The sequence below is a fragment of the Rhinichthys klamathensis genome, unplaced genomic scaffold (genome assembly GCF_029890125.1).
Source record: "Rhinichthys klamathensis goyatoka isolate OS25496 unplaced genomic scaffold, OSU_Roscu_1.1 h1tg000557l_1, whole genome shotgun sequence".
NCBI lineage: Eukaryota > Metazoa > Chordata > Actinopteri > Cypriniformes > Leuciscidae > Rhinichthys > Rhinichthys klamathensis.
In genome coordinates this window covers 496,110-521,026 of record NW_026607025.1, presented here as the reverse complement: position 1 = coordinate 521,026, position 24,917 = coordinate 496,110, and the positions used below count along the sequence as shown (strand labels likewise).

At 39.2% G+C, this 24,917-nt stretch overlaps 1 protein-coding gene across 1 annotated transcript; it reads left to right on the top strand.

The window, feature by feature from the left end:
* The first annotated feature begins 936 nt into the window (after positions 1 to 936).
* On the top strand, positions 937 to 23,042 carry accs (1-aminocyclopropane-1-carboxylate synthase homolog (Arabidopsis)(non-functional)). The gene is made up of 15 exons (XM_056239201.1): positions 937 to 1,934; positions 11,850 to 12,454; positions 13,613 to 13,672; positions 14,985 to 15,055; positions 15,168 to 15,237; positions 15,366 to 15,432; positions 16,785 to 16,882; positions 17,008 to 17,085; positions 17,926 to 18,026; positions 19,020 to 19,109; positions 19,423 to 19,468; positions 19,565 to 19,706; positions 21,305 to 21,447; positions 21,557 to 21,710; positions 22,302 to 23,042. Exons 1-15 carry the CDS (start codon positions 1,337 to 1,339, stop codon positions 22,706 to 22,708), a joined length of 2,730 nt encoding a protein of 909 aa, XP_056095176.1. The 5' UTR covers positions 937 to 1,336; the 3' UTR covers positions 22,709 to 23,042.
* The last annotated feature ends 1,875 nt before the right edge of the window (positions 23,043 to 24,917 follow it).

Below are 24,917 nucleotides of genomic sequence, written 5' to 3'. Positions count from 1 at the left end.
TACACCTAAAGCAGTAGCATGCAAGTCACGAATGAAAACAGAATTTCACTCAAGGATTCCTCTTCACTGACCCACCTCTACTCCTGCTAAGCTGATTTTATTAGTCCCTGCAGCTCTTTTTTTATTATTCTTTAAAAAAAAACTTTTTTAATTTATTTTTTATTGCCAAAGTTATCACAAAAATGTAAATGAAGAATAAATGCAAATGTACAGGCTTATTATTGTTCATATAGGCTAGAAGTAAAACGCCCCAGGTATAAAATTAATATATATTTTTTAATTATTATTATTATTATTATGAAATAATCTCAACAAAATAAATTGCATCTTTTAACAAAATAAATGAAAAGGGCTGCACAGGTTACCAGGTTACTGCAGCTCCCTCAAATACTAAACCATGCTTTAATTACATCACACTTTCAATCTCTTTTAGAAAAGGAGGTGAAAAACAAATTTAATATTTCACAGGCAATCCAATTGGACCAATATCAGAGGCACAACAATTAAGGTACGTTTCTCTTAAAATTTCAATTTTAAATTATTGATACATCATCAGTATTTGTTTTATTACATTTATTTATGCTGGTAGTAATAGGAATAATACTGCAATAATAAAAATCACTATAAGAAAACATTCAATATTTTACAATAATGTCCCATTAATTAACATTAATTAACAAACATTAACTAACAATAAGCATTACATTTATTACAATATTCATCTTTGTAACGTTAATATAAAATTCAACTGTTCATCAATACATTCAGATTATACTAAAGAACTAAAGAAATTAGGAAAAAATTAGGAACAAATAGTTTAATTGTCATTATAACATATGCTATTTTTTTTAATACAATAATATTCACAAATGTACCTCACTATAAGTAAATGTGAATAAATATCGCGCAATGGCTCAAAATGCTAATGTAAGCACTAGATGGCGCGCCCGAGCAACAAGTGAGTCTCCTCAAAGGGCCTCTTTCAGCGCATGCGCAGCGCCGTTCTTTGTTGTCACGGTCCAAATTTATCCCGGAATAAGGACAGCACGCATGTGCCGTGAACCCGGATGTATCAGGACTTGTTTGAATAAAGAACAAAAGCATCGAGCTGAAAATGCATCAAGACTGTTTTAGAAAGTAAAGGAATCTGGTTCCGGTCTGGGTAAAGTAGGCTACCAGTGCTCGTTTTAGATGATTGATTACAGTAGCACACGTTGGAGTTTTAATATTTTAATGCATTTGCTTTTAGTCACATTAATGCGGTGCTATACCAATGCGTGAACATATTTGCAGCAATCTATAAATATAACACTGTAGCTTTATTTATAGTGCTGCGATGCATTTGATTCACGTATACGGTAAAAAGTACGAACGCGGCAGCAACTGGTCCGAACCAGAGGTACTGGAGCTGCTGCAGATCTGGTCGGACGTGCCGGTCCAAACCGAGCTGGTAACCTGTCTCAGAAACCAGCATGTGTTCAACAGAATCGCCAGCACTCTGCGGCAGAAGGGCATCAACCGGACCGGGGATCAATGCAGGGAGAAGATCAAAAAGTTGAAGCTTGAGTACAAACAGAAGACTTTGAGATCCGCGAGGTATTACGAGCTGATGGAGAGGGCTCAGAGTAACCGATCAGCCGCAACCTCGGGTTCTACTTTGCCTTTGTGGAGCGGTTCGGTCGCGAACCAGGTGATCGGACTGCAGGGGTCAGAGACTAACCCGCCCAGAGCAGGTGAAATCCTGGAGATCAAGACGGAGGTGATGAGCTCGGATGATGAAGCGGCGGGCCCTCCCGAGATGCTCTACGAGTTCGGACCTGTTGATGAGGAGGATGAAGCCGGTGCTGAACACAAAAATGCCGGTCCAAACACAGACGAACACGCTGAGATGGACGGAGAGCAGGGAAACACACATGTCATCTGTTCCCCATCAGGTATCATAAATAATCTGTTGATGAATACATAAACAAACATGGATGTGTATGGATGCATGTTTCAGTGAATACAGTGCAAAGGCAACCAAACATATGCATGATGTAGTGTACACAGATATTCCACTATGGCATAGGCACTTGTTGCATATATGGATAGAAAGATATAAATGAGTGTGACTCAATAATAAGGGTTATTTGAGGAGACAGTAGGTCTGACATGTGGCATGTTATGTAATAGGCCTACTATATTTGGTTTGTAATATTCTACTCTATTCTATTTATTAATTCATGATAAAAAGACGCTTATGCTCACAAGGATGCATTAATTTGATCAAAAAAATATAGTAATACAGTTATATTGTGAAATATGAATACAATTTAAAATAATTTTATATTATAAAATATTTTTTAAATGTGAAATTATTTCCTGTGATGACAGCTTAATTTGTCATGTGGGGTCATGTGATTTTTCACAAATCATTAGTATTCTGGTTTGCTGCTCAAAAAACATTTATTATCATCAATGCTGAAACTGCTTGTGCAGCTTAATATTTTTGTGGAAACCATATTACATTTTTTAAAAGAATTCTTTGATGAATAGAGAAAGGTATCAAAAAGAACCGCATTTATTTGAAATAGAAATCTTTATGTAGCATTATATATTTACTTTAATTTTTTTGTTAAATTTAATCAATTTTTGCTGAGAGTTAGAGTATTGATTTCTTTAAAAGAAATATATCTTTTCTTGCTGATCCCAAACTTTTAACTTAGTGTATATTTTATACATTAATGTATTTGGCATGTTTATTATTACTTATTTTATTTCTTCTTGCAGTGCAATCAAATTGTGCATTTCTTTAGTATGAGAATGAAACTCATGACCTTGTTGCCAGCGCCATGCTCTACCAGTTGAGCTTCTGGATTCTTTATAATATTTTCATTGCAACAGTGCAAAAAAGTAGCATTACTTGGATGTTGACTTGATAAGTTTAAAAACATTGAGATTTTTAGAGGGATGTTTCACCCAAACATGAAAATGTTGTCATCATTAACTCACCCTCATGTTGTTCCAAACCCGTAAGACTTTTATTTATCTCCGGTGCAGATTTTTTTGATGAAATCTTAAAAAAAAATTGAACGTTCAAATGGTTGATGCTTCAAAGGTTCATAAAGAGATCGTAAATCTAATCCATATGAATTAAGCGGTTTAGTCCACATTTTCTGAAGAGACTCGATTTCTTATATGATGAACAGATTGAATTTGGCCTTTTATTCACATATAAACACTGTTGGGTAAGTTACTTTTAAAAAAAGTAATTAGTTATAGTTACTAGTTACTTCTCACAAAAAGTAACGGAGTTAGTAACTGAGTTACATCATTACAAAAGTAACTAATTACCAGGGAAAGTAACTATTGTGTAAAAAAAAAAAAAAAAAGTGAAAAAACTTGGATACCCCAATGTTAAATGAATGAAATGGACACTAAATAGAACACATTATTATAAAACATTGTAGACTAATCTACACTATTTTAATGTTCTTGTCGGAGACACCTATTAACTTAAATATTAAAATATTATCATTACTAGAGTGGAAAAACTAAACACAATATGGTTTAGAACTTTTAATATTTATTGCACAGACCACAACTGGCCAACAAATGAGTCTAAAAATAAATGATGCTTCTTAAGAAATGTACCAAAAATAAATACATAGTAATAAAAAATATATACATGCACATACACTCTTTTGTAGTGCAAATTAAAATTATAAAACAACTGATAGACATACTGTATAGCCTACTTGAAGTATTTTCTTCTTCACAAAAGTAAACAGTTTAGTAAAAATTGCTCTCAATATAATACTGAACAATGTACCAACATACAATAATAATAAAATATAATATTTTGGGGTTTTATTTTTATAACCTACTGAGGACGCCATCATCAGAGGTAATTTAAGCCAAATTCTAGTTGTTTGCCGCACGTGTTCACAGCTGGTCAAACAAATGTTTTCTGGGAACTTTCCCTGCAGGTTATTTTGGTTATAACAGGTTAGTGTTTTTTTTTATAACCATGTAAACTAATATATAAACTAACTTATGCTCGAACACTCTCTCTGTCTCTCGGTCACACTCGGTCTCTTTCGCGCACTGTCGAGCACGCTCCTGGCATTCGCTTCGCTTTTGTCAGTCCGGCGCCTCATAGACACACACTCACCAGAGAAAAAAAACTTTGCAGGTCCTATGGCGGTGAGAGAGCCCGATCAGATGAAAACCGCTTCAGTGAGCTCAATTATAGTAACGGCACATTTTATTGTCAGTAACGGTGTTGTAACGGAGGAAACATTAATTAGTTTGATTACTCGTTCCTGAAAAAAATAACACCGTTATTCCCATCACTGCATATAAACATTGAGTTACACATCAGTTGTTGTTAAGTGAAAGCTCAAGCGTGTTCTCTTAATATGCGAGAACCAAGGAGGTTCATTCTCATGTGTTACGCAGCACGTTTGAGCTTCCTCAAGAACCAATGAGGTTCATTCTCATGTGTTACGCAGCACGTTTGAGCTTCCTCAAGAACCAATGAGGTTCATTCTCATGTGTTACGCAGCACGTTTGAGCTTCCTCAAGAACCAATGAGGTTCATTCTCATGTGTTACGCAGCACGTTTGAGCTTCATCAAGAGCCAATGAGGTTCATTCTCATGTTACGCAGCACGTTTGAGCTTCATCAAGAACCAATGAGGTTCATTCTAATGTGTTACGCAGCACGTTTGAGCTTCATCAAGAACCAAGGAGGTTCATTCTCGTGTTACGCAGCACGTTTGAGCTTCATCAAGAACCAAGGAGGTTCATTCTCATGTTTTACGCAGCACGTTTGAGCTTCATCAAGAACCAATGAGGTTCATTCTCATGTGTTACGCAGCACGTTTGAGCTATATCAAGAACCAATGAGGTTCATTCTCATGTGTTACGCAGCACGTTTGAGCTTCCTCAAGAACCAATGACGTTCATTCTCATGTTTTACGCAGCACGTTTGAGCTTCCTCAAGAACCAATGACGTTCATTCTCGTGTTACGCAGCACGTTTGAGCTTCCTCAAGAACCAAGGAGGTTCATTCTCATGTGTTACGCAGCACGTTTGAGCTTCCTCAAGAACCAATGACGTTCATTCTCGTGTTACGCAGCACGTTTGAGCTTCCTCAAGAACCAAGGAGGTTCATTCTCGTGTGTTACGCAGCACGTTTGAGCTTCATCAAGAACCAATGACGTTCATTCTCATGTTTTACGCAGCACGTTTGAGCTTCCTCAAGAACCAATGACGTTCATTCTCATGTTTTACGCAGCACGTTTGAGCTTCCTCAAGAACCAATGACGTTCATTCTCATGTGTTACGCAGCACGTTTGAGCTTCCTCAAGAACCAATGAGGTTCATTCTCATGTGTTACGCAGCACGTTTGAGCTTCCTCAAGAACCAAGGAGGTTCATTCTCGTGTTACGCAGCACGTTTGAGCTTCATCAAGAACCAAGGAGGTTCATTCTCATGTGTTACGCAGCACGTTTGAGCTTCCTCAAGAACCAATGACGTTCATTCTCATGTTTTACGCAGCACGTTTGAGCTTCCTCAAGAACCAATGACGTTCATTCTCGTGTTACGCAGCACGTTTGAGCTTCCTCAAGAACCAATGAGGTTCATTCTCATGTGTTACGCAGCACGTTTGAGCTTCCTCAAGAACCAAGGAGGTTCATTCTCATGTGTTACGCAGCACGTTTGAGCTTCCTCAAGAACCAAGGAGGTTCATTCTCGTGTGTTACGCAGCACGTTTGAGCTTCATCAAGAACCAAGGAGGTTCATTCTCGTGTGTTACGCAGCACGTTTGAGCTTCCTCAAGAACCAAGGAGGTTCATTCTCGTGTTACGCAGCACGTTTGAGCTTCATCAAGAACCAATGAGGTTCATTCTCATGTTACGCAGCACGTTTGAGCTTCATCAAGAACCAATGAGGTTCATTCTCATGTTTTACGCAGCACGTTTGAGCTTCCTCAAGAACCAAGGAGGTTCATTCTCGTGTTACGCAGCACGTTTGAGCTTCATCAAGAACCAATGAGGTTCATTCTCATGTGTTACGCAGCACGTTTGAGCTTCATCAAGAACCAATGAGGTTCATTCTCATGTTTTACGCAGCACGTTTGAGCTTCCTCAAGAACCAATGACGTTCATTCTCGTGTTACGCAGCACGTTTGAGCTTCATCAAGAGCCAATGAGGTTCATTCTCATGTTACGCAGCACGTTTGAGCTTCATCAAGAACCAATGAGGTTCATTCTAATGTGTTACGCAGCACGTTTGAGCTTCATCAAGAACCAAGGAGGTTCATTCTCGTGTTACGCAGCACGTTTGAGCTTCATCAAGAACCAAGGAGGTTCATTCTCATGTTTTACGCAGCACGTTTGAGCTTCATCAAGAACCAATGAGGTTCATTCTCATGTGTTACGCAGCACGTTTGAGCTATATCAAGAACCAATGAGGTTCATTCTCATGTGTTACGCAGCACGTTTGAGCTTCCTCAAGAACCAATGACGTTCATTCTCATGTTTTACGCAGCACGTTTGAGCTTCCTCAAGAACCAATGACGTTCATTCTCGTGTTACGCAGCACGTTTGAGCTTCCTCAAGAACCAAGGAGGTTCATTCTCATGTGTTACGCAGCACGTTTGAGCTTCCTCAAGAACCAATGACGTTCATTCTCATGTTTTACGCAGCACGTTTGAGCTTCCTCAAGAACCAATGACGTTCATTCTCGTGTTACGCAGCACGTTTGAGCTTCCTCAAGAACCAAGGAGGTTCATTCTCGTGTGTTACGCAGCACGTTTGAGCTTCATCAAGAACCAATGACGTTCATTCTCATGTTTTACGCAGCACGTTTGAGCTTCCTCAAGAACCAATGACGTTCATTCTCATGTTTTACGCAGCACGTTTGAGCTTCCTCAAGAACCAATGACGTTCATTCTCATGTGTTACGCAGCACGTTTGAGCTTCCTCAAGAACCAATGAGGTTCATTCTCATGTGTTACGCAGCACGTTTGAGCTTCCTCAAGAACCAAGGAGGTTCATTCTCGTGTTACGCAGCACGTTTGAGCTTCATCAAGAACCAAGGAGGTTCATTCTCATGTGTTACGCAGCACGTTTGAGCTTCCTCAAGAACCAATGACGTTCATTCTCATGTTTTACGCAGCACGTTTGAGCTTCCTCAAGAACCAATGACGTTCATTCTCGTGTTACGCAGCACGTTTGAGCTTCCTCAAGAACCAATGAGGTTCATTCTCATGTGTTACGCAGCACGTTTGAGCTTCCTCAAGAACCAAGGAGGTTCATTCTCATGTGTTACGCAGCACGTTTGAGCTTCCTCAAGAACCAAGGAGGTTCATTCTCGTGTGTTACGCAGCACGTTTGAGCTTCATCAAGAACCAAGGAGGTTCATTCTCGTGTGTTACGCAGCACGTTTGAGCTTCCTCAAGAACCAAGGAGGTTCATTCTCGTGTTACGCAGCACGTTTGAGCTTCATCAAGAACCAATGAGGTTCATTCTCATGTTACGCAGCACGTTTGAGCTTCATCAAGAACCAATGAGGTTCATTCTCATGTTTTACGCAGCACGTTTGAGCTTCCTCAAGAACCAAGGAGGTTCATTCTCGTGTTACGCAGCACGTTTGAGCTTCATCAAGAACCAATGAGGTTCATTCTCATGTGTTACGCAGCACGTTTGAGCTTCATCAAGAACCAATGAGGTTCATTCTCATGTTTTACGCAGCACGTTTGAGCTTCCTCAAGAACCAATGACGTTCATTCTCGTGTTACGCAGCACGTTTGAGCTTCCTCAAGAACCAATGAGGTTCATTCTCGTGTGTTACGCAGCACGTTTGAGCTTCATCAAGAACCAAGGAGGTTCATTCTCGTGTTACGCAGCATGTTTGAGCTTCATCAAGAACCAATGAGGTTCATTCTCATGTGTTACGCAGCACGTTTGAGCTTCATCAAGAACCAATGAGGTTCATTCTCATGTGTTACGCAGCACGTTTGAGCTTCATCAAGAACCAATGAGGTTCATTCTCGTGTTACGCAGCACGTTTGAGCTTCATCAAGAACCAATGAGGTTCATTCTCATGTGTTACGCAGCACGTTTGAGCTTCCTCAAGAACCAATGAGGTTCATTCTCATGTGTTACGCAGCACGTTTGAGCTTCCTCAAGAACCAAGGAGGTTCATTCTCGTGTTACGCAGCACGTTTGAGCTTCATCAGGAACCAATGAGGTTCATTCTCATGTGTTACGCAGCACGTTTGAGCTTCCTCAAGAACCAATGAGGTTCATTCTCGTGTTACGCAGCACGTTTGAGCTTCATCAGGAACCAATGAGGTTCATTCTCATGTGTTACGCAGCACGTTTGAGCTTCCTCAAGAACCAATGAGGTTCATTCTCGTGTTACGCAGCACGTTTGAGCTTCATCAAGAACCAATGAGGTTCATTCTCATGTGTTACGCAGCACGTTTGAGCTTCATCAAGAACCAATGAGGTTCATTCTCATGTGTTACGCAGCACGTTTGAGCTTCATCAAGAACCAATGAGGTTCATTCTCGTGTTACGCAGCACGTTTGAGCTTCATCAAGAACCAATGAGGTTCATTCTCATGTGTTACGCAGCACGTTTGAGCTTCCTCAAGAACCAATGAGGTTCATTCTCATGTGTTACGCAGCACGTTTGAGCTTCATCAAGAACCAATGAGGTTCATTCTCATGTGTTACGCAGCACGTTTGAGCTTCCTCAAGAACCAAGGAGGTTCATTCTCGTGTTACGCAGCACGTTTGAGCTTCATCAAGAACCAATGAGGTTCATTCTCATGTGTTACGCAGCACGTTTGAGCTTCCTCAAGAACCAATGAGGTTCATTCTCATGTGTTACGCAGCACGTTTGAGCTTCCTCAAGAACCAAGGAGGTTCATTCTCGTGTTACGCAGCACGTTTGAGCTTCATCAAGAACCAATGAGGTTCATTCTCGTGTTACGCAGCACGTTTGAGCTTCATCAAGAACCAATGAGGTTCATTCTCATGTGTTACGCAGCACGTTTGAGCTTCCTCAAGAACCAAGGAGGTTCATTCTCGTGTTACGCAGCACGTTTGAGCTTCATCAGGAACCAATGAGGTTCATTCTCATGTGTTACGCAGCACGTTTGAGCTTCCTCAAGAACCAATGAGGTTCATTCTCATGTGTTACGCAGCACGTTTGAGCTTCCTCAAGAACCAATGAGGTTCATTCTCATGTGTTACGCAGCACGTTTGAGCTTCCTCAAGAACCAATGAGGTTCATTCTCGTGTTACGCAGCACGTTTGAGCTTCATCAGGAACCAATGAGGTTCATTCTCATGTGTTACGCAGCACGTTTGAGCTTCCTCAAGAACCAAGGAGGTTCATTCTCGTGTTACGCAGCACGTTTGAGCTTCATCAGGAACCAATGAGGTTCATTCTCATGTGTTACGCAGCACGTTTGAGCTTCATCAAGAACCAATGAGGTTCATTCTCATGTGTTACGCAGCACGTTTGAGCTTCCTCAAGAACCAATGAGGTTCATTCTCATGTGTTACGCAGCACGTTTGAGCTTCCTCAAGAACCAAGGAGGTTCATTCTCGTGTTACGCAGCACGTTTGAGCTTCATCAAGAACCAATGAGGTTCATTCTCGTGTTACGCAGCACGTTTGAGCTTCATCAAGAACCAATGAGGTTCATTCTCATGTGTTACGCAGCACGTTTGAGCTTCCTCAAGAACCAAGGAGGTTCATTCTCGTGTTACGCAGCACGTTTGAGCTTCATCAGGAACCAATGAGGTTCATTCTCATGTGTTACGCAGCACGTTTGAGCTTCCTCAAGAACCAATGAGGTTCATTCTCATGTGTTACGCAGCACGTTTGAGCTTCCTCAAGAACCAATGAGGTTCATTCTCATGTGTTACGCAGCACGTTTGAGCTTCCTCAAGAACCAAGGAGGTTCATTCTCGTGTTACGCAGCACGTTTGAGCTTCATCAGGAACCAATGAGGTTCATTCTCGTGTTACGCAGCATGTTTGAGCTTCATCAAGAACCAATGAGGTTCATTCTCGTGTTACGCAGCACGTTTGAGCTTCCTCAAGAACCAATGAGGTTCATTCTCGTGTTACGCAGCACGTTTGAGCTTCATCAAGAACCAATGAGGTTCATTCTCATGTGTTACGCAGCACGTTTGAGCTTCATCAAGAACCAAGGAGGTTCATTCTCGTGTTACGCAGCACGTTTGAGCTTCTGCGAGAACCAATGAGGTTCATTCTCATGTGTTACGCAGCACGTTTGAGCTTCCTCAAGAACCAATGAGGTTCATTCTCATGTTACGCAGCACGTTTGAGCTTCCTCAAGAACCAATGAGGTTCATTCTCATGTGTTACGCAGCACGTTTGAGCTTCCTCAAGAACCAATGAGGTTCATTCTCATGTGTTACGCAGCACGTTTGAGCTTCCTCAAGAACCAAGGAGGTTCATTCTCGTGTTACGCAGCACGTTTGTGCTTCCTCAAGAGCCAATGAGGTTAATTCTCGTGTTACGCAGCACGTTTGAGCTTCATCAAGAACCAAGGAGGTTCATTCTCATGTGTTACGCAGCACGTTTGAGCTTCCTCAAGAACCAATGAGGTTCATTCTCATGTTACGCAGCACGTTTGAGCTTCATCAAGAACCAATGAGGTTCATTCTAATGTGTTACGCAGCACGTTTGAGCTTCATCAAGAACCAATGAGGTTCATTCTCGTGTGTTACGCAGCACGTTTGAGCTTCATCAAGAGGTTTGTTCTCGTGTGCTGAGCAGGTTTCGATTGAACTTCTGTTTATGGTCGCTAATCAGTGTTTAAATGTGAATAAAAGCCTAAATTCAATCTGTTCATCATATAAAGGGATCGAGTCTCTTCAGAAAATTTTGACTAAATTCATATGGATTAATTTTACAATCTCTTTATGAACTTTTTGAAGCATCAAACTGGTAGTTGCGTAGCTGTCAATGGAGAGTACAGAACTGGCTCAGATTTCCTTTGTGTTCTGAAGATGAACAAAAGTCTTAGAGGTTTGGAACGTGATGAGAGTGAGTAATTACAGAATTTACATTTTTGGGTGAAACATCCCTTCAAGTTGATCTATGGGCCTGACCCATGGATAGATGCCTCATTAGCAGCTGTTTCTATGAGCCGCTATACGTAAGCCAGTATGAAATTAGATGCATATGAATATATAAATCTGCAAAAGATTTCAGGAGATGATTTTGCAAAGCTAACACGATATAACAAGGCGGCTGCGTCTGCTAACACAACATTAAAAAGTTACCATAGTAAAAGTAAAACCATTAATAAGTACCATAGTAAAAACCTGTTATATTGTTAATGCATATAATAACACAAACCCAACACATTCTCACCTGTGAAATGTTGCTGCGCAATGTTGTGGCATTATTGATTTTTATTGTGAGTGACGCTCTGAATATGGGCTGAAGTATCTGGAGTGTTCGAACGTGGCATCTACGTATACAAATCTATGGACCTGACCTACCAGTTTTAGCTGATAATCAATATTTATTTAGACGGACTGTGCGGTTTAACAGTGCATAGTTGCAGTGTTTATGCCAAGTGAATTGTGTCTGCTGTTGGCACTGTTTGTTATCCATTGCCTTACTTTCAGCACCGCAGATGTTCTTGACAGCATTGGCATGTTATCACACCAACTGTCGTTTTAATAGAATTTTGAGAGGATTGTTTATTTCTTAATTATGTTATCAGTTGATGAGTTTTTTTAATTAATTTTTACTTTAAACAGGACTGATTTAATGTTTTTTTTTAAATATATATATCACACCACAGATTGCAGTGACCAGAACATGACTGGCTCCTCCGGTGCAGGTGTATCCCCGGCAACTGCTCCCATGGCGATGAGAGACGGAGGTAGCCATGGTGACCAGGAAGGGGTTTCCGGATCGTTCCATCAGAGGAAACGTCGGCGGGTGGTTCGTGGGGGAGATGGGGAGTTATCGAGCGCTCTGGCTGGGTATCTAAGCTGGCAACAGACAGCAGAAGAGCGTTTCCTCGCTCTGGAGGAGGCCCGGATGCGGCAGGAGGCGCGGGCTGAGGAACGGAGGGAGCAGCAGGAGGAGAGACGAGCGAAGCAAGAGAGAGAACATGAGTTTCGTCTTATGTCCATGTTGACCAGAGTCCTGAGCTCGGCACGTGGGACGGAAGACCAGAGCGCCACCACCAGCAGGGAAATGCCCCCTGTGCCCAGCTCCTCACAAACCTTGATACCCAACAGTGCCAAAGCAGTACCCAACATGCTTTGGGGTGATCAAACACCCCAGCACAGCCCGTACCTGTCTCGCCGTGGCAACAGCATGCTGCTGCACCAGGGAATCCTGCGGGAAGGCTACAACCAGTATCATGCCAACAAACACGACGAGAATTCAAACCCTCATGTTAGTCTCTTTGGAAACAGTACCACTTTATTAATATTATTCATTATCAGTGTTTTCAAAATTTAATGCAAATGTTGCAAGTTTACCTTTTTATTTAGTGCATTTTTATTTGCATTACAAATCATATCAGCATAACAATTTAGGTAAAGTTTCTCATGTCATAGTCTATATATGTATGTGCTGTCAAATCATCTAACATAAAAGTTTGTAAATATGTAATGTAACTTTTATGTTAATGCGATTTAGTTATCGATTAGACAGCATATATATATATATATATATATATATATATATATATATATATATATATAAATAGATAGATAGATAGATAGATAGATAGATAGATAGATAGATAGATAGATTGGGGAGTATGTATACATTATCCTTCAAAGGTTTGGGGGCAGTAAGATTTTATATATATATATATATATATATATATATATATATATTCAGCAGTGATGCATTCAATTTATCAAAATTGAAAGTAAAGACATTTATAATGTCTTGCAAACCCCAAACTTTTGAACTTTTGTAAGTATATAAAGGTGTAAAAAAAAAAAAAAAAAAAACATGTTACTGCACAGTGCAGGCACACATTGTAGTAAATCATAAATGTATAAGAATTAGTTAATTAGGAGGGGCTATACCTAGTTTAAATGAACTGAAGATTTCATATTTTTAAAATTTAATTTCAAGTGAACATTTCTGTGCCTGGCCTTTTGGTACAATTTTTAATAATCTTTTTCTTTAACTAGTTCATTTTAAGTCATCTTGCAGTTTGACATTAATTTTTAAAACAATATTCCAATTACAGGGTAATATTCCATGTAATGTCTGATTTAATGATTTCATAAAATCTGCTTATATTAGAGATTGAGACAAATTACTTCATTTCATGTCAACTACACATCTGTAGTCACTTGCTTAGTTCATTCTCTGTCTGTCTGAGAGTTCTCGCTTGTTCTGATATTATAAGCCTTTTAAAAGCAAGTCTTGGTTTTAAAGGCACTGCTTTGGTTGACGCAGTGGCCACAAGTCTCTTGGGACTTCTAGGAAAATCTGTGTGGTTTTTTCTCATTTTAATACACTTTTTTTGTGTGTGTGTTTATCTAGCTTCTGCTGTGTGGTAATTTGCTGTGGTTTTTGATACTATTTCAGGGCATTATAAACTTGGGAACCAGTGAAAACAAGCTATGCTTTGACCTCCTACAGAAAAGGGTAAGAGATGTGATTTACTTGTTTTGCATTCATTAGCTAAGATCCTTTTTCATTATTATTATTTTTTTTCTCCGTCTGGTGGGCAATAAAGCAGGTGAATACAACCGGTTAAACTTGTGCTTACACGACAACGATGTACTAAAAACTGAAAAGTTTTTTAGAAAAGTTTTGCTTACATGTGATAACGTTGTCAAAACGATCCCCGTTCACACGCTTCCGCAAAAATGACACAATGTTGTATTCTGCTGCCAGGCCAGGAGTTGGCGATGTCACTTTGTAAAGGAAGACTACGCGACTATAAACTGAACATGTGCATGTGCAGCTTTTTAGTTGAAAACTTTGGCTGTGTCTGAAATCGCCCCCTTTTTCCCTCATTCACTATTCCCTACATTAGTCCACTTACATAGTTCACTTGAGGGAATGAATGTAAACGAGTGAGTGTATTCGGACAATGAGTGTGCTTGAAGGGCTGAAGTTTTGCGTAGTTTGTACTTGCTGTTTAATAATAATTTGAAACTTTGCAAACTGGTAGCTCCAGTAGTAATGAAAAGATTTAACTTTAACTCTGTCATGGAAACTAACTATAAATTAAACCTTAATTAAGCAATGTAATGAGTAAGTAGGGATTTATACCTGTATGATATGACGCTTGTAGCCACATTGGACCAGCGGTTTGGAAAATGGATGGATGATTCAGCTGCGGGCGCCATCTTCTGGTCGGACGCGGGAATTCATTCTGCGCGACTCTCACAGTGCATTATGGGTATTCTCTAGCCATTGAACGTACATCGGTTGGACACTCGTTTTGGCGGTGCATTGTGGGATTGAACGAGTGCACTCGATAACGTCCACTTTACGTCCACGTCCACTTGGTTTCGCACACCACTACAAATGGCTGTCTCCCCAAATAGTGCCCCATTTAAGGCTACAGCGGGCGATTTCGGACACAGCCCGTGTCATGTAAGCACTCCCTTACTTTAGAAAAAGAATGTGAGCTATATATCTCAATACCATGGTGTCTTGGGGATGTGCTATTTTAGCCAGTGAGCAACCACCCAAAACACCCTAGCAACCGAATATCTTTCAGAATGCCTCTCAGAGCACTATAGCAACCGCATACCATGAATACAAACAAGCTAAATGCCACTCAGAGCACCTTAGCAACAGCATACCAATGTCCTAGCAACCACCCTATTAAGTTTTGGACATGCAAGTGCCACTTGCATGCACAAAAATATAAAGAATTGTCACACTGCCTGGATATCACTTATCAATGTTTGTTGCACTTTGTGATTCTTGGTTTCTCCGACAGCTGATGCGACCTGACATGCTTCACATTGACCCTGCTTTCTTACAATACCACGATTGGAAAGGCCACAGTTTGTAAGCTTACATTACCCATAACTGTGTAGAAACTATAATTCCTTGAAATCAAGTCCTTAGGTTTTGATTTCACAGTATTGATGTTCTTGTGTCTTAATTATTTTCCCCAAAGCCTTCGAGAGGAAGTTGCTAAGTTCCTGTCAGACTACTGCCATTCTCCCAAACCTCTAAAACCAGAGAATGTGAGTGTTTTTCTACTTTTGCGCACATCAGCATGATATATTAAACCATCTGTGTTATTTCTGTTAGTCTTCCTCTTTCTTTAGAAAGAGAAATCCAGTCCGCTTATTTTCTTTGGGGTTTTTTTCAGGTTGTTGTTATGAACGGTTGTGGGTCTCTGTTCTCGGCTTTAGCAGCAACGCTGTGTGACCCAGAAGGTATGAGACTACATCTGATCACTACAGAATAACTGCACTTTTTGTCTTCTCAATCTCATACTTACTGTGAATTGCTGAATATGCTGAATTTTCAGCATCATTACTCCAGTCTTCAGTGTCACATGTTCCTTCATAAATCATACTAGATGCTGATTTGCTGCTCAAGAAACATTTCTTCTCAATGTTGAAAACAGTTGTGCTGCTAAATATTTGTTTTTCAGAAGTTCTTTTAAAGAATAGAAAGTCCAAAATATCCGCATTTGTTTAAAATAGAAATATTTTGTAACATTATAAAGGTCTTTACTGTCACTTTTGATCAATTTAATGCATTTTGCTGAATCTAAGTATTATTATTATTTTTAAATAAAACGGACCCCAATCTTTTGAATGGTAGTGTATATTGGCCAGGCTAATTAGTCAGTTAATATTTAGCCATTTTGAAATGACTAGCATAGACCAGTAGCATTGGCTGAGACAATATGTATTTTTTTTGTTGTTGCTTGTTTAGTAATTGTGTAAACATTGAAATAAAAATAAAAACAAAATAAGTGACCATATGTGTCTGAAAATATTACCTGATATTGTGTGCTTGTTTTACAGATATACAAAACAAAAGAAGGAATCCACACACCAAACAAGTTCAAAGTCCAAGATCCATCGAGAAAATGTTTTACTGAAGATTCTCATGTAAAGTAACGTTTTCTCAATGGATCTTGGACTTTGAACTTCTTTGGTGTGTGGATTTCTTCTTTTGTTTTTTTATATTATGTGAACTGAATCTGTGTTGAGTTATCTGGGAATTTTACACATCAGTTTCTGCTTCTGCCAACCACAGGGGACACAGAGAACAACTCTTAATCACTTTCCGGCTCTTGTATTTGGCAGGTTAGACAGTAATTGTTCAGTTTGGTTCAAATAGATTCAATTAGGTTGATAACCATCAGTGTCGATGCCATGACCGATTGCTGATGCGTTTCCTGTCTTGTGCGTCACTCACTGCAGTCTTTTAACTTTTCTGTGTAAGATATCTTCATACAGAAAGTACTTGTGCATTAAATCCACGTCGTTGACTCCCTGAAACGATCGCATTTTGCAACTTTCACTGCACTCCAGTTCTGCACACATGCATCTGCCATGTTAGTTTCACTTTCTTATGCATTCACTCGGCACTTTCCGTTGCTCTTCGGCACTCTGTTCCACGTCAGTCGATTTTCTCAGCCGAATGAATTCAACTTCTCCATTTCAATGATTTTCTTTAACAGTTTATCAATCTCAAACACACATCTGTGTTTTAGCCTCACATATACAAATTGAAGGACATTTTTCTTTCTTTTTTTTTGCTTGTTTCACAGATGCCATTCTCATCCCGTCGCCCTTCTATGGTGTCATAACGGAGGACGTAGGCTTGTACAGCAGTGTCATACTACACCATGTGCCACTTTATAATCAGGTGCTTAGCGAAAGCTCAGGTGTAAGATTTAATTAATGTAACACTGACATGTTATAGTGGTTTTCTGTTTTATTTTTGTTTCGTGTGGCTATTCTGTTTATCTTTCTATTTTTGTGTTTGTGCAGCTCACAGGAAGTGATGTGAGACCTTTCCAGCTGACTGTTGAGAAACTGGAGAACTCCCTTAAAGATGCCAAAAAAGAGGTTATTTTATTTTAAGTGCTCCTATTATGCGTTTTCGAATATTACCTTTCATGCAGTGTGTAATATAGCTGTTTGTGAATGTAAAAGGTCTGCAAAGTTTTAAAGAAGTGCACGATAAATGCATTTATTTTCTCCCAAAAGAAAGAATAGATTCGACAGAATAGAATAGACAGTCTCTCTTCCTGTTACAAACGTATGTAACAATGTAACAAATTTCCATAATGCCAGCCTATTGTCCTCATTGGTTGCCTGTGAACAACGTTTACTTTGACCCTCAAACACTGTAGTTGTAGCTGAAGCCTGGAAGAGTTAGTTTTGTGTTGTCAACATGTCGAGAAGGTCATTTTTAGCACTGCAAATCCACTTTGCATGCAGTTCAAAAGGATAAGGTCTTGTGTTGGAATTGACACCGTCGTTACGGTTTGTATCATTATGAATCAAGTGCTGAGGAAGATCCGGAGCTAAAATTCAGATATGGTAATCGCCGTTTCGTTTCCGACACTCTTTGTAAACGGTAGACCAATCACAAGTTCACAACAGACTGGGTCGTCTGACCAATCAGAGCAGAGTAGGCTCGGAAAGGAGGGATATATAGAGACTTAATCTTGGAACGAACTATTTTCAGACTCTCTGAGAAATGAGGTGATGTGCAATGTTTATTATGAGAAAATTCAAGTGTTTTTTTTACCTTTAATGTATTTAAACCTATTGTAGGAGACCTCCGTAACACAGTTAGGAGCCTTTCAAATACATAATAAAGACACTTTAACTTAAAGATACAAATGTACACCCTTAAAATTCAATGTATGGATCTCTTAAAATTGTATTTTCTTTATATAGGGATTGAACATCAAAGCCCTTATCCTGTTAAACCCCCAGAATCCACTTGGAGAAATGTACTCGTCTGAAGAGATGACCAGCTTTCTACAATTTGCCAAAATGTGAGTTCAAACAGTTTCTCACAAGCATTGAACTAAAACAATTAGGTGTGTTTGACTTGAAGCGGCGCTGCACAGACCAATTGGTGTATGTCTGTATGACATCAAAGTAAAGTGAGAGCGATTTGAAAGCATATGGAGCCGTTCTTAACAGTGCTTTGATGTCATACACCGATTGGTCTGCACAGCGCCGCTTCAAGTCGAACGCACTTAACCCCGGTCTCACCGCCTAAGCTAGTCCCGGACTAAAATCCATTTTCAAACTGTTTTAACTGAAAGCAACTTGCACTGACATATCTTAAAATATGTCAGTGTCATTGTTTTGTCTCAAGATGCAAACCAGTAATGTTTTTTCTAAGGTACGTTTATTAAAGCTCCTTAAATGCCCTAATTGTCCTAATAAGCCCTGTCTGTGAAACCGGCGCTTAGTGTTTCATTCAGATTCAGATCTTTGATATCTGGAAGCCAGTGACATTTTGTCAATATAAAAATATTGAAGGGATAGTGATTTCAAAATTGAAAATGATCATATATTATTCGCCCTTATTCCGAACTTAGACTTTCTTTTGTGTAACGCAACAGCTGTTTTTAGGAATGTTTATGCTGTTCTTTGTCCATATAATGAAAGCGAATAGTGAGAGCAGGGTCAAAGAAGTACCAGGCGAATCATTGTCATTTAGAAATAAGACCGCGTGGGTGCTGCTCTAGTCACTTTATATTTTTGTAGTATGTAAAACAGCATTCATCAACTTCTTTGAAGGTTTCGAACAACATGAGGATGAGTTAACGATTAAAAAAAAATCTATTTTAATTTTTTGGTTGGCTAACTAACTGGGTCTCTGATCACATTTTGTTTTCCAAATGTTTTCATATGCTTCATTAAGTTGCACATTTATTGATGAGAAATTGCATTTGTGTTCACGCATGTCATTTGAATGTTAATTTCTGGCCTCAACTGCACTCATTTACGCATTGTTTCTCTCTCACATGCTCCAGGCACCAGCTTCATGTGATCATAGATGAGATTTACATGCTCTCTGTGTTCAGCGAGACAGACACTTTTCACAGTGTTCTCAGCTTGGATGGGTGAGAGACAGGCACATAAACTATCTCTCTATTATTTCTGTGTTTTGTTTATTCTAATTGACTTAGTCTTGCGTATATTTATCTGATATGCCCTTTGCTTAAATTGAAGTATACATCATTAGGTGTCAAGTTAAATTGAATCTTTTAATGAATTCAAGTCATGCACTTAAAAGTCTACTTCACCGAAAAATGAAATTAAAATTGAAGGATTATTTTAATCTTTATTGTAATTTTCAGTAATGGCTGCTTTTATTCAGGGTACATGTGAGTGTGTTTGTATTCATCATCACAAACTACACAAATGTTTTCACAGGTTGCCAGATCCCCAGAGAACCCATGTTATGTGGGGCGTCAGTAAGGTAATTTCAACTGTATTTGAACTGTTAGAAAAGCCTTTCCTCAGATTCTTGGCATTGCAGCACTGCATTCATACTTTCTGTTATGTACAAATATAGGACTTTGCAATGGCAGGGATGCGAGTTGGCGTGGTCCACTCGGAGAACAGAGATTTGGTACAGGCCCTGGATCAGCTGGGCGCCTTCCACGGAGTCCCGGGACTCACACAATACCAGATGGCCCAGCTTTTCCGAGATAGAGGTGCACACATTTTTTTCCTTGCTTTGTTAACATTTTCCTTCTATGGCCGATTCACAGTTCCCATATTTTCTTTTCAGTCTATTATGCAAGATTAGTATTAGTGTGTCCCAAATCACATTATGTCAAAAGGATAGTACTGTTTCTGGTGTTTTCCCCCCCCCATGCTTTTATGGACTGAACCCAACGTGCCAAATGCAAGGGCTCTCTTTTTCTGTATTAAAAAGTTATTTATGCTGTGGTGTAATTCCAAAATTTTGCCATACTGGCTTAATTATTACTCTAAGTATCTACACTACTGGTCAAAAGTTTGAAAATTGTCTATCAGCATATTAGAATGATTTCTGGAGGATCATGTGACACTGAAGACTGGAGTAGTTATGATGCATAATTACATTTTAAAATGTTAGCCTTCAAGCTTCCAAAATGCACCATAAAAGTATAATTAAAATGGTCTATATGACTACATTAAAGCCTTCTAAGTCCATGAATATACCAACATATAACATATTATTTCTAGTGCTGTCAAACAATTAAAATATTTAATCGCGATTATTCGCAATAATGTCATAGTTAACTCGCAATTAATCACACATTTTTATCTATTCTAAATGTCTCTTGATTTCTTTTTGTCCTATTATTTTTTCTCATTTTAATGCTCTTATCAACATGGAAAAGTGGATCGGCTTGCTTTGTGCAAATGTTTTTTTATTGAAAACAACATTGGCATATACTGTGTTCAAATTCACACTAACATTCTCAGTTGGAGCAAATAATCTCTCAATGTAACACTGTCCATCAATAAAAGGGTGAAAGAAATACTGACGAGGTCCTGATATTGACGAGGGGGCGGAGAATTCGCATCAGCTGTGTGTGTGTGTGTGTGTGTGTGTGTGTGTGCTTGGCCATCATCAAGTGGTGTTTCAGACTGGACGTGCTGCGATGATGATAGCTCAGTTCACAACGACAAAACACACAGATCACTTTGGTCTCGTCAATGGAACCATTTGGCAACTTTTTAAAAGCAAACTTTCCATTCAGAATCTTATTGGCATCCATTTCGGCGTCTCGCGCTCGTCATCCACTCAAAACGTAACGTTAACCAAATTTGGCCGGCTCGCAAGCCCAAACAAGTGTGTGCGTCATGCCTGTTGTTTTGTTTCCGGTCTAGCTAGATCCACTTGCGCTTTGGTCGACGAAGCAACAAAACGTCCTTGCGCGGCACAAGCCATTGAAATGAATGGGTTTCATAGCGCAGCGCCGCGCATGCCGCGTCCTGTTGCAAAAGCATGTGAAAAAAACTACAAAGTTTGCTAGGCCAAGTTTGCAGGATAAAAAAATTGACGCCGTTAAAATGGGTTTGCGTTAACGCTGTTAATAATGCGTTTAACTGACAGCCCTAATTATTTCCTAATAATATTTCCTTCCAGTGGGCAATTAACCATTGCTACTGGATCATAAATCATTGAGTTGAACTCAAGTACCATAAGAGCCATATTCATGAAGAAATCGTTTAGACTGATTCATTGACAAGATCTGACTCAAAAGAATGATTCGTTCACAACAGCAAATGACTAAGGGAGTTTTCTTGCTGTTTCCAGACTGGCTGAATAGCGAGTTCCTCCCGGAGAACAGACGCAGGCTAAGAGAGGCTCACATCTTCCTGACGGAAGAGCTGAAGAAACTGGACATACCTTTCCTGAACAGGGGCGCAGGATTCTTCATCTGGGCAGACTTGAGTAAGGTGAGGTCACAGGGGGCACCACAGCATAACCTCTCACAGCACGTTTAGAACAGATGTCTGCATCTAAACTCTTTAAAGTTCAACAAGTTTGTGTGTGATGTTTGTGTAGTATCTGAAGGAGAAGACGTTTGCTGAGGAGCTGTCTGTGTGGAGGTGTTTCCTCAAGCACAGGGTTCTGCTGAGCTGTGGTCAGGCCTTCAGCTGTGGGTCTCCAGGCTGGTTCAGAATCATCTTCACTGATCAGCAGCACAAACTACAGCTAGGTTTGTTGACCGAACTCATTTCCATTTTAGTTCCTGTCTTCTTGTAGTATCTTATATGTAGTTTGGGGGAGTGGGGTAAGATGTGTCAGTGGGTATTGTAAGCTGTGTCGTCGTCCCATTATTATTTATATGAGCATTATATTGTTCATATAAATATTCAAGTATTTGACAGCTTTCATTCTTCAGGTCCATCATATATTTATAAAAATTTGTACCTTTTTGTTTTATTAGTATATTTCTATGTATGTTGACCTTTAAGACCTTTTTATTTGAAAGATAAGAAGGTCTCCAAAAAAGGTTATCTGTGGGGTAAAGTGTTTCACAGGGTTTGGGGTAAACTGTGCCAGGGACTAAACTAAATAGTACGGTTTGCCTCCAAAGCAGGAAATACTATGACAAATACTCCTATTATTAAAAAAATTATATTGCAGATTGATGAAAATCGCTTTTGACTTTAAAATATTCTGAATAAAAAAAACATTTCCTAATTTATCAAAATGCAAGTGTTGTGCTGCAATTTAAATAAGTGGCATAGCTTACCCCAGACTATCTGACATTGGCAATAATTCTTCTCACATCACTGTTCTTCAGGTGTGCAGAGGATTAAAAACGCATTAGAAGAGCTTCAGAACTCTTCGATGCTTGAAACACAGCGGACGACAGACAAACGGGATGACGGCAGCGGGACAGCGAGGAGTGAAGACGCTAAGACAATAGATGAGTGCAAAGACCTAACACTCAAGACCTCAAGTGTTCAAACCAAACTTGACACTGTGCACATTAAGGCAGAGCCCGTCTCATTGCCTGATGAGAGCTTTGTGATTTTAAATGGCCAATCCGACATCCGCTCAGAGAGTCTGGACTCTCTGATTGGTACTCTGCGGCAGCAGATCCGCTCGTCTGATTGGCTGGAGAAGCACAAGCCTGAGCTAGCTGCCGGAAAGGACCCAATGCAATTGGATGTTTTCACAGATCTACTCGAAAAAGCCAGGAAATAGTGACAGTTGGTAGAAACAAGTTACAATACAAATACTTTTTTAAATGAATGATATGTTCACCTTATGTACAGTTTAAAGACAAAGTCTGTTATTGCAGAAACCACCACTGCGCACCCTGTAGTTGGAGATTGAAACAGAATTGTGGAGAGTCACCACAGCAGTATAGGAAAGTGTTGTTATTCTTGGATGTGTTTTTATACTTTAATTATTACCTTGGCCGTCACTGTAATTGGAGACTGGCCCTGTAATTGCGCTCATATCAAATTCTAAGTATCCAATCTGTTGTCTTTAAATTGATTTAAAGGGGTCTTATCATAAGGAACCAATTTTATTTTTTAAAAATTTAAATATATTGTAACTTTCAGAACCTAAAACTTGCTTCTCAGTGCTATTTGCTGCAAAAACAATCCCAATATTAATTTTCCTCTTTAAATATCAAAGAAATCCTTAAAACAAGAGGAATTTACTTAAAGGGATAGTTCACCCAAAAATTTAAATTGTCATTTACTCACCCTCATGTTGTTCCAAACCTGTATGAGTTTCTTTCTTCTGTTGAACCCAAAAGATGATATTTTAAAGAATGCCAGTAACCAGACAGTTGATGGGGCCCCATTGACTTCCATAGTATATATATATATTTTTTTTTTTCATACTATGGGAGTCAATAGCTACTGTCACCTGTCTGGTTCTGGTTACTGATATTATTTTTAAAATATCTTCTTTTGTGTTCAACAGAAGAAGGAAACCTGTACAGGTTTGGAACAACATGAGAGTGAGTAAATGACACAATTTAAATTTTTTAGTGATCTATCCCTTTAAGCATCACTGCATATATCATTAATACAAGTGAAACTGTATTTGATAGTGCAGCAAGACAAAAGTCTATTCAAGATACAGTCTTTATCAAGTCTTATTATTTTATGCTATTGCTTTTCAAGTAAATTTATCCTGTTAAAGATCCCAACATTTGAAACGAGACAGATATTTATTTTTACAAGCCCCCTGAACTTTTCAGTAAAATTAACAATTTGAGCAGCAATTTGAGCTGTAAAAAAAAAAAAAAAAAAAAATCTGTTGCAACTTTGCGAAGATTCTTTTATTAAATTACTTTTATTGACTAAATGCTGCAAACTGGCCTAATTAAGTGTCAGAGAGAGTGCAAAATGTACAAAAAAGAAAGATGAAATGTTACTAACATTATAAAGTGAACCTCAGGTGAAATGACAATGTATATTATGACCCCTCTAAATTGATTTAAATATTTTTTAGATTTTGTTGGGGGGGGAAAGCGTTTTAATTGACTAGGCTCTCAGTTTTGGGATAAAAGTTCACGTTTGAAATATTTCTTTGCTTTCCAACACTTATCTTTACAAGATGAATTTGTTACATAAATGCCTTGTTTTTGACACCAAGGGTGTTTTTCAGTTTCTAAGGAAAACATCGTTGGAAGCTGTTTTGTTTGAGATCTTCATTGGTGTTAAATGTTTTAAGGGCTCCTGACTGAACGAATGCAACAATCGTCAATTAAAATGTTTTATGTTAAATTATATTTTCATTGTGTTATGTTGCTCCTTTACAACGAACTGGGACCAGAGGCCGCTGTCTCGCATGTATTCGTAAGACTATGGCAAAACTGATCTCAGCTCTGTGGCAGGAAGCAACCATTTTTAGGGGTTTCCTGTTAGCCCACCTTGCCGGAGAGAGGAGAGCTGTTCTTTCCTGTGCCGTTTAGCCGTTGCCGTGACGACACAGCAAAACTTGTGATGTATTCCCACGGTCACTGTGGTTCAGCCTCTGGTGTCACCACCCTGACAATAAAGGCAACAAAAGTATGAACTGACTGAGGGGCCGTTTACATGCTACCGTTTTCAACTAAAAACTTTTGATGCATTTTGGTTTTTTGGGGACCTGAAAATGCAAACTTTAAAAAAAACTGTAAACTAAAAAAACGTGAATTTGTGAAAACTGTGACGCCATATGCATGCATATTACAGGTTAAGTCTATAGGCGCATAGTGTTTCTTTACAAACGTTTCTGTTTTTAGTACATCGTTGTGTAAACGAACCCTATTTTAGAATTGGTTAGTACTGTGTGTGTGATATATACACACATGCATACACACACACACACACACACAGTATGTATATGTGTGTGTATGTTATATAGTTTGTGATTGGATCTGTTTCTTATAATCCAGTTCTGGATGTTT

Coding starts and splice junctions, on each gene's coding strand:
- accs (XM_056239201.1), top strand. CDS start 1,337: ATGCATTTGATTCACGTATACGGTAAAAAGTACGAACGCGGCAGCAAC. Junction 15,056..15,167: donor GATTGGAAAGGCCACAGTTT/GTAAGCTTACAT, acceptor TTTTCCCCAAAG/CCTTCGAGAGGAAGTTGCTA. Junction 16,883..17,007: donor ATGTGCCACTTTATAATCAG/GTGCTTAGCGAA, acceptor GTGTTTGTGCAG/CTCACAGGAAGTGATGTGAG.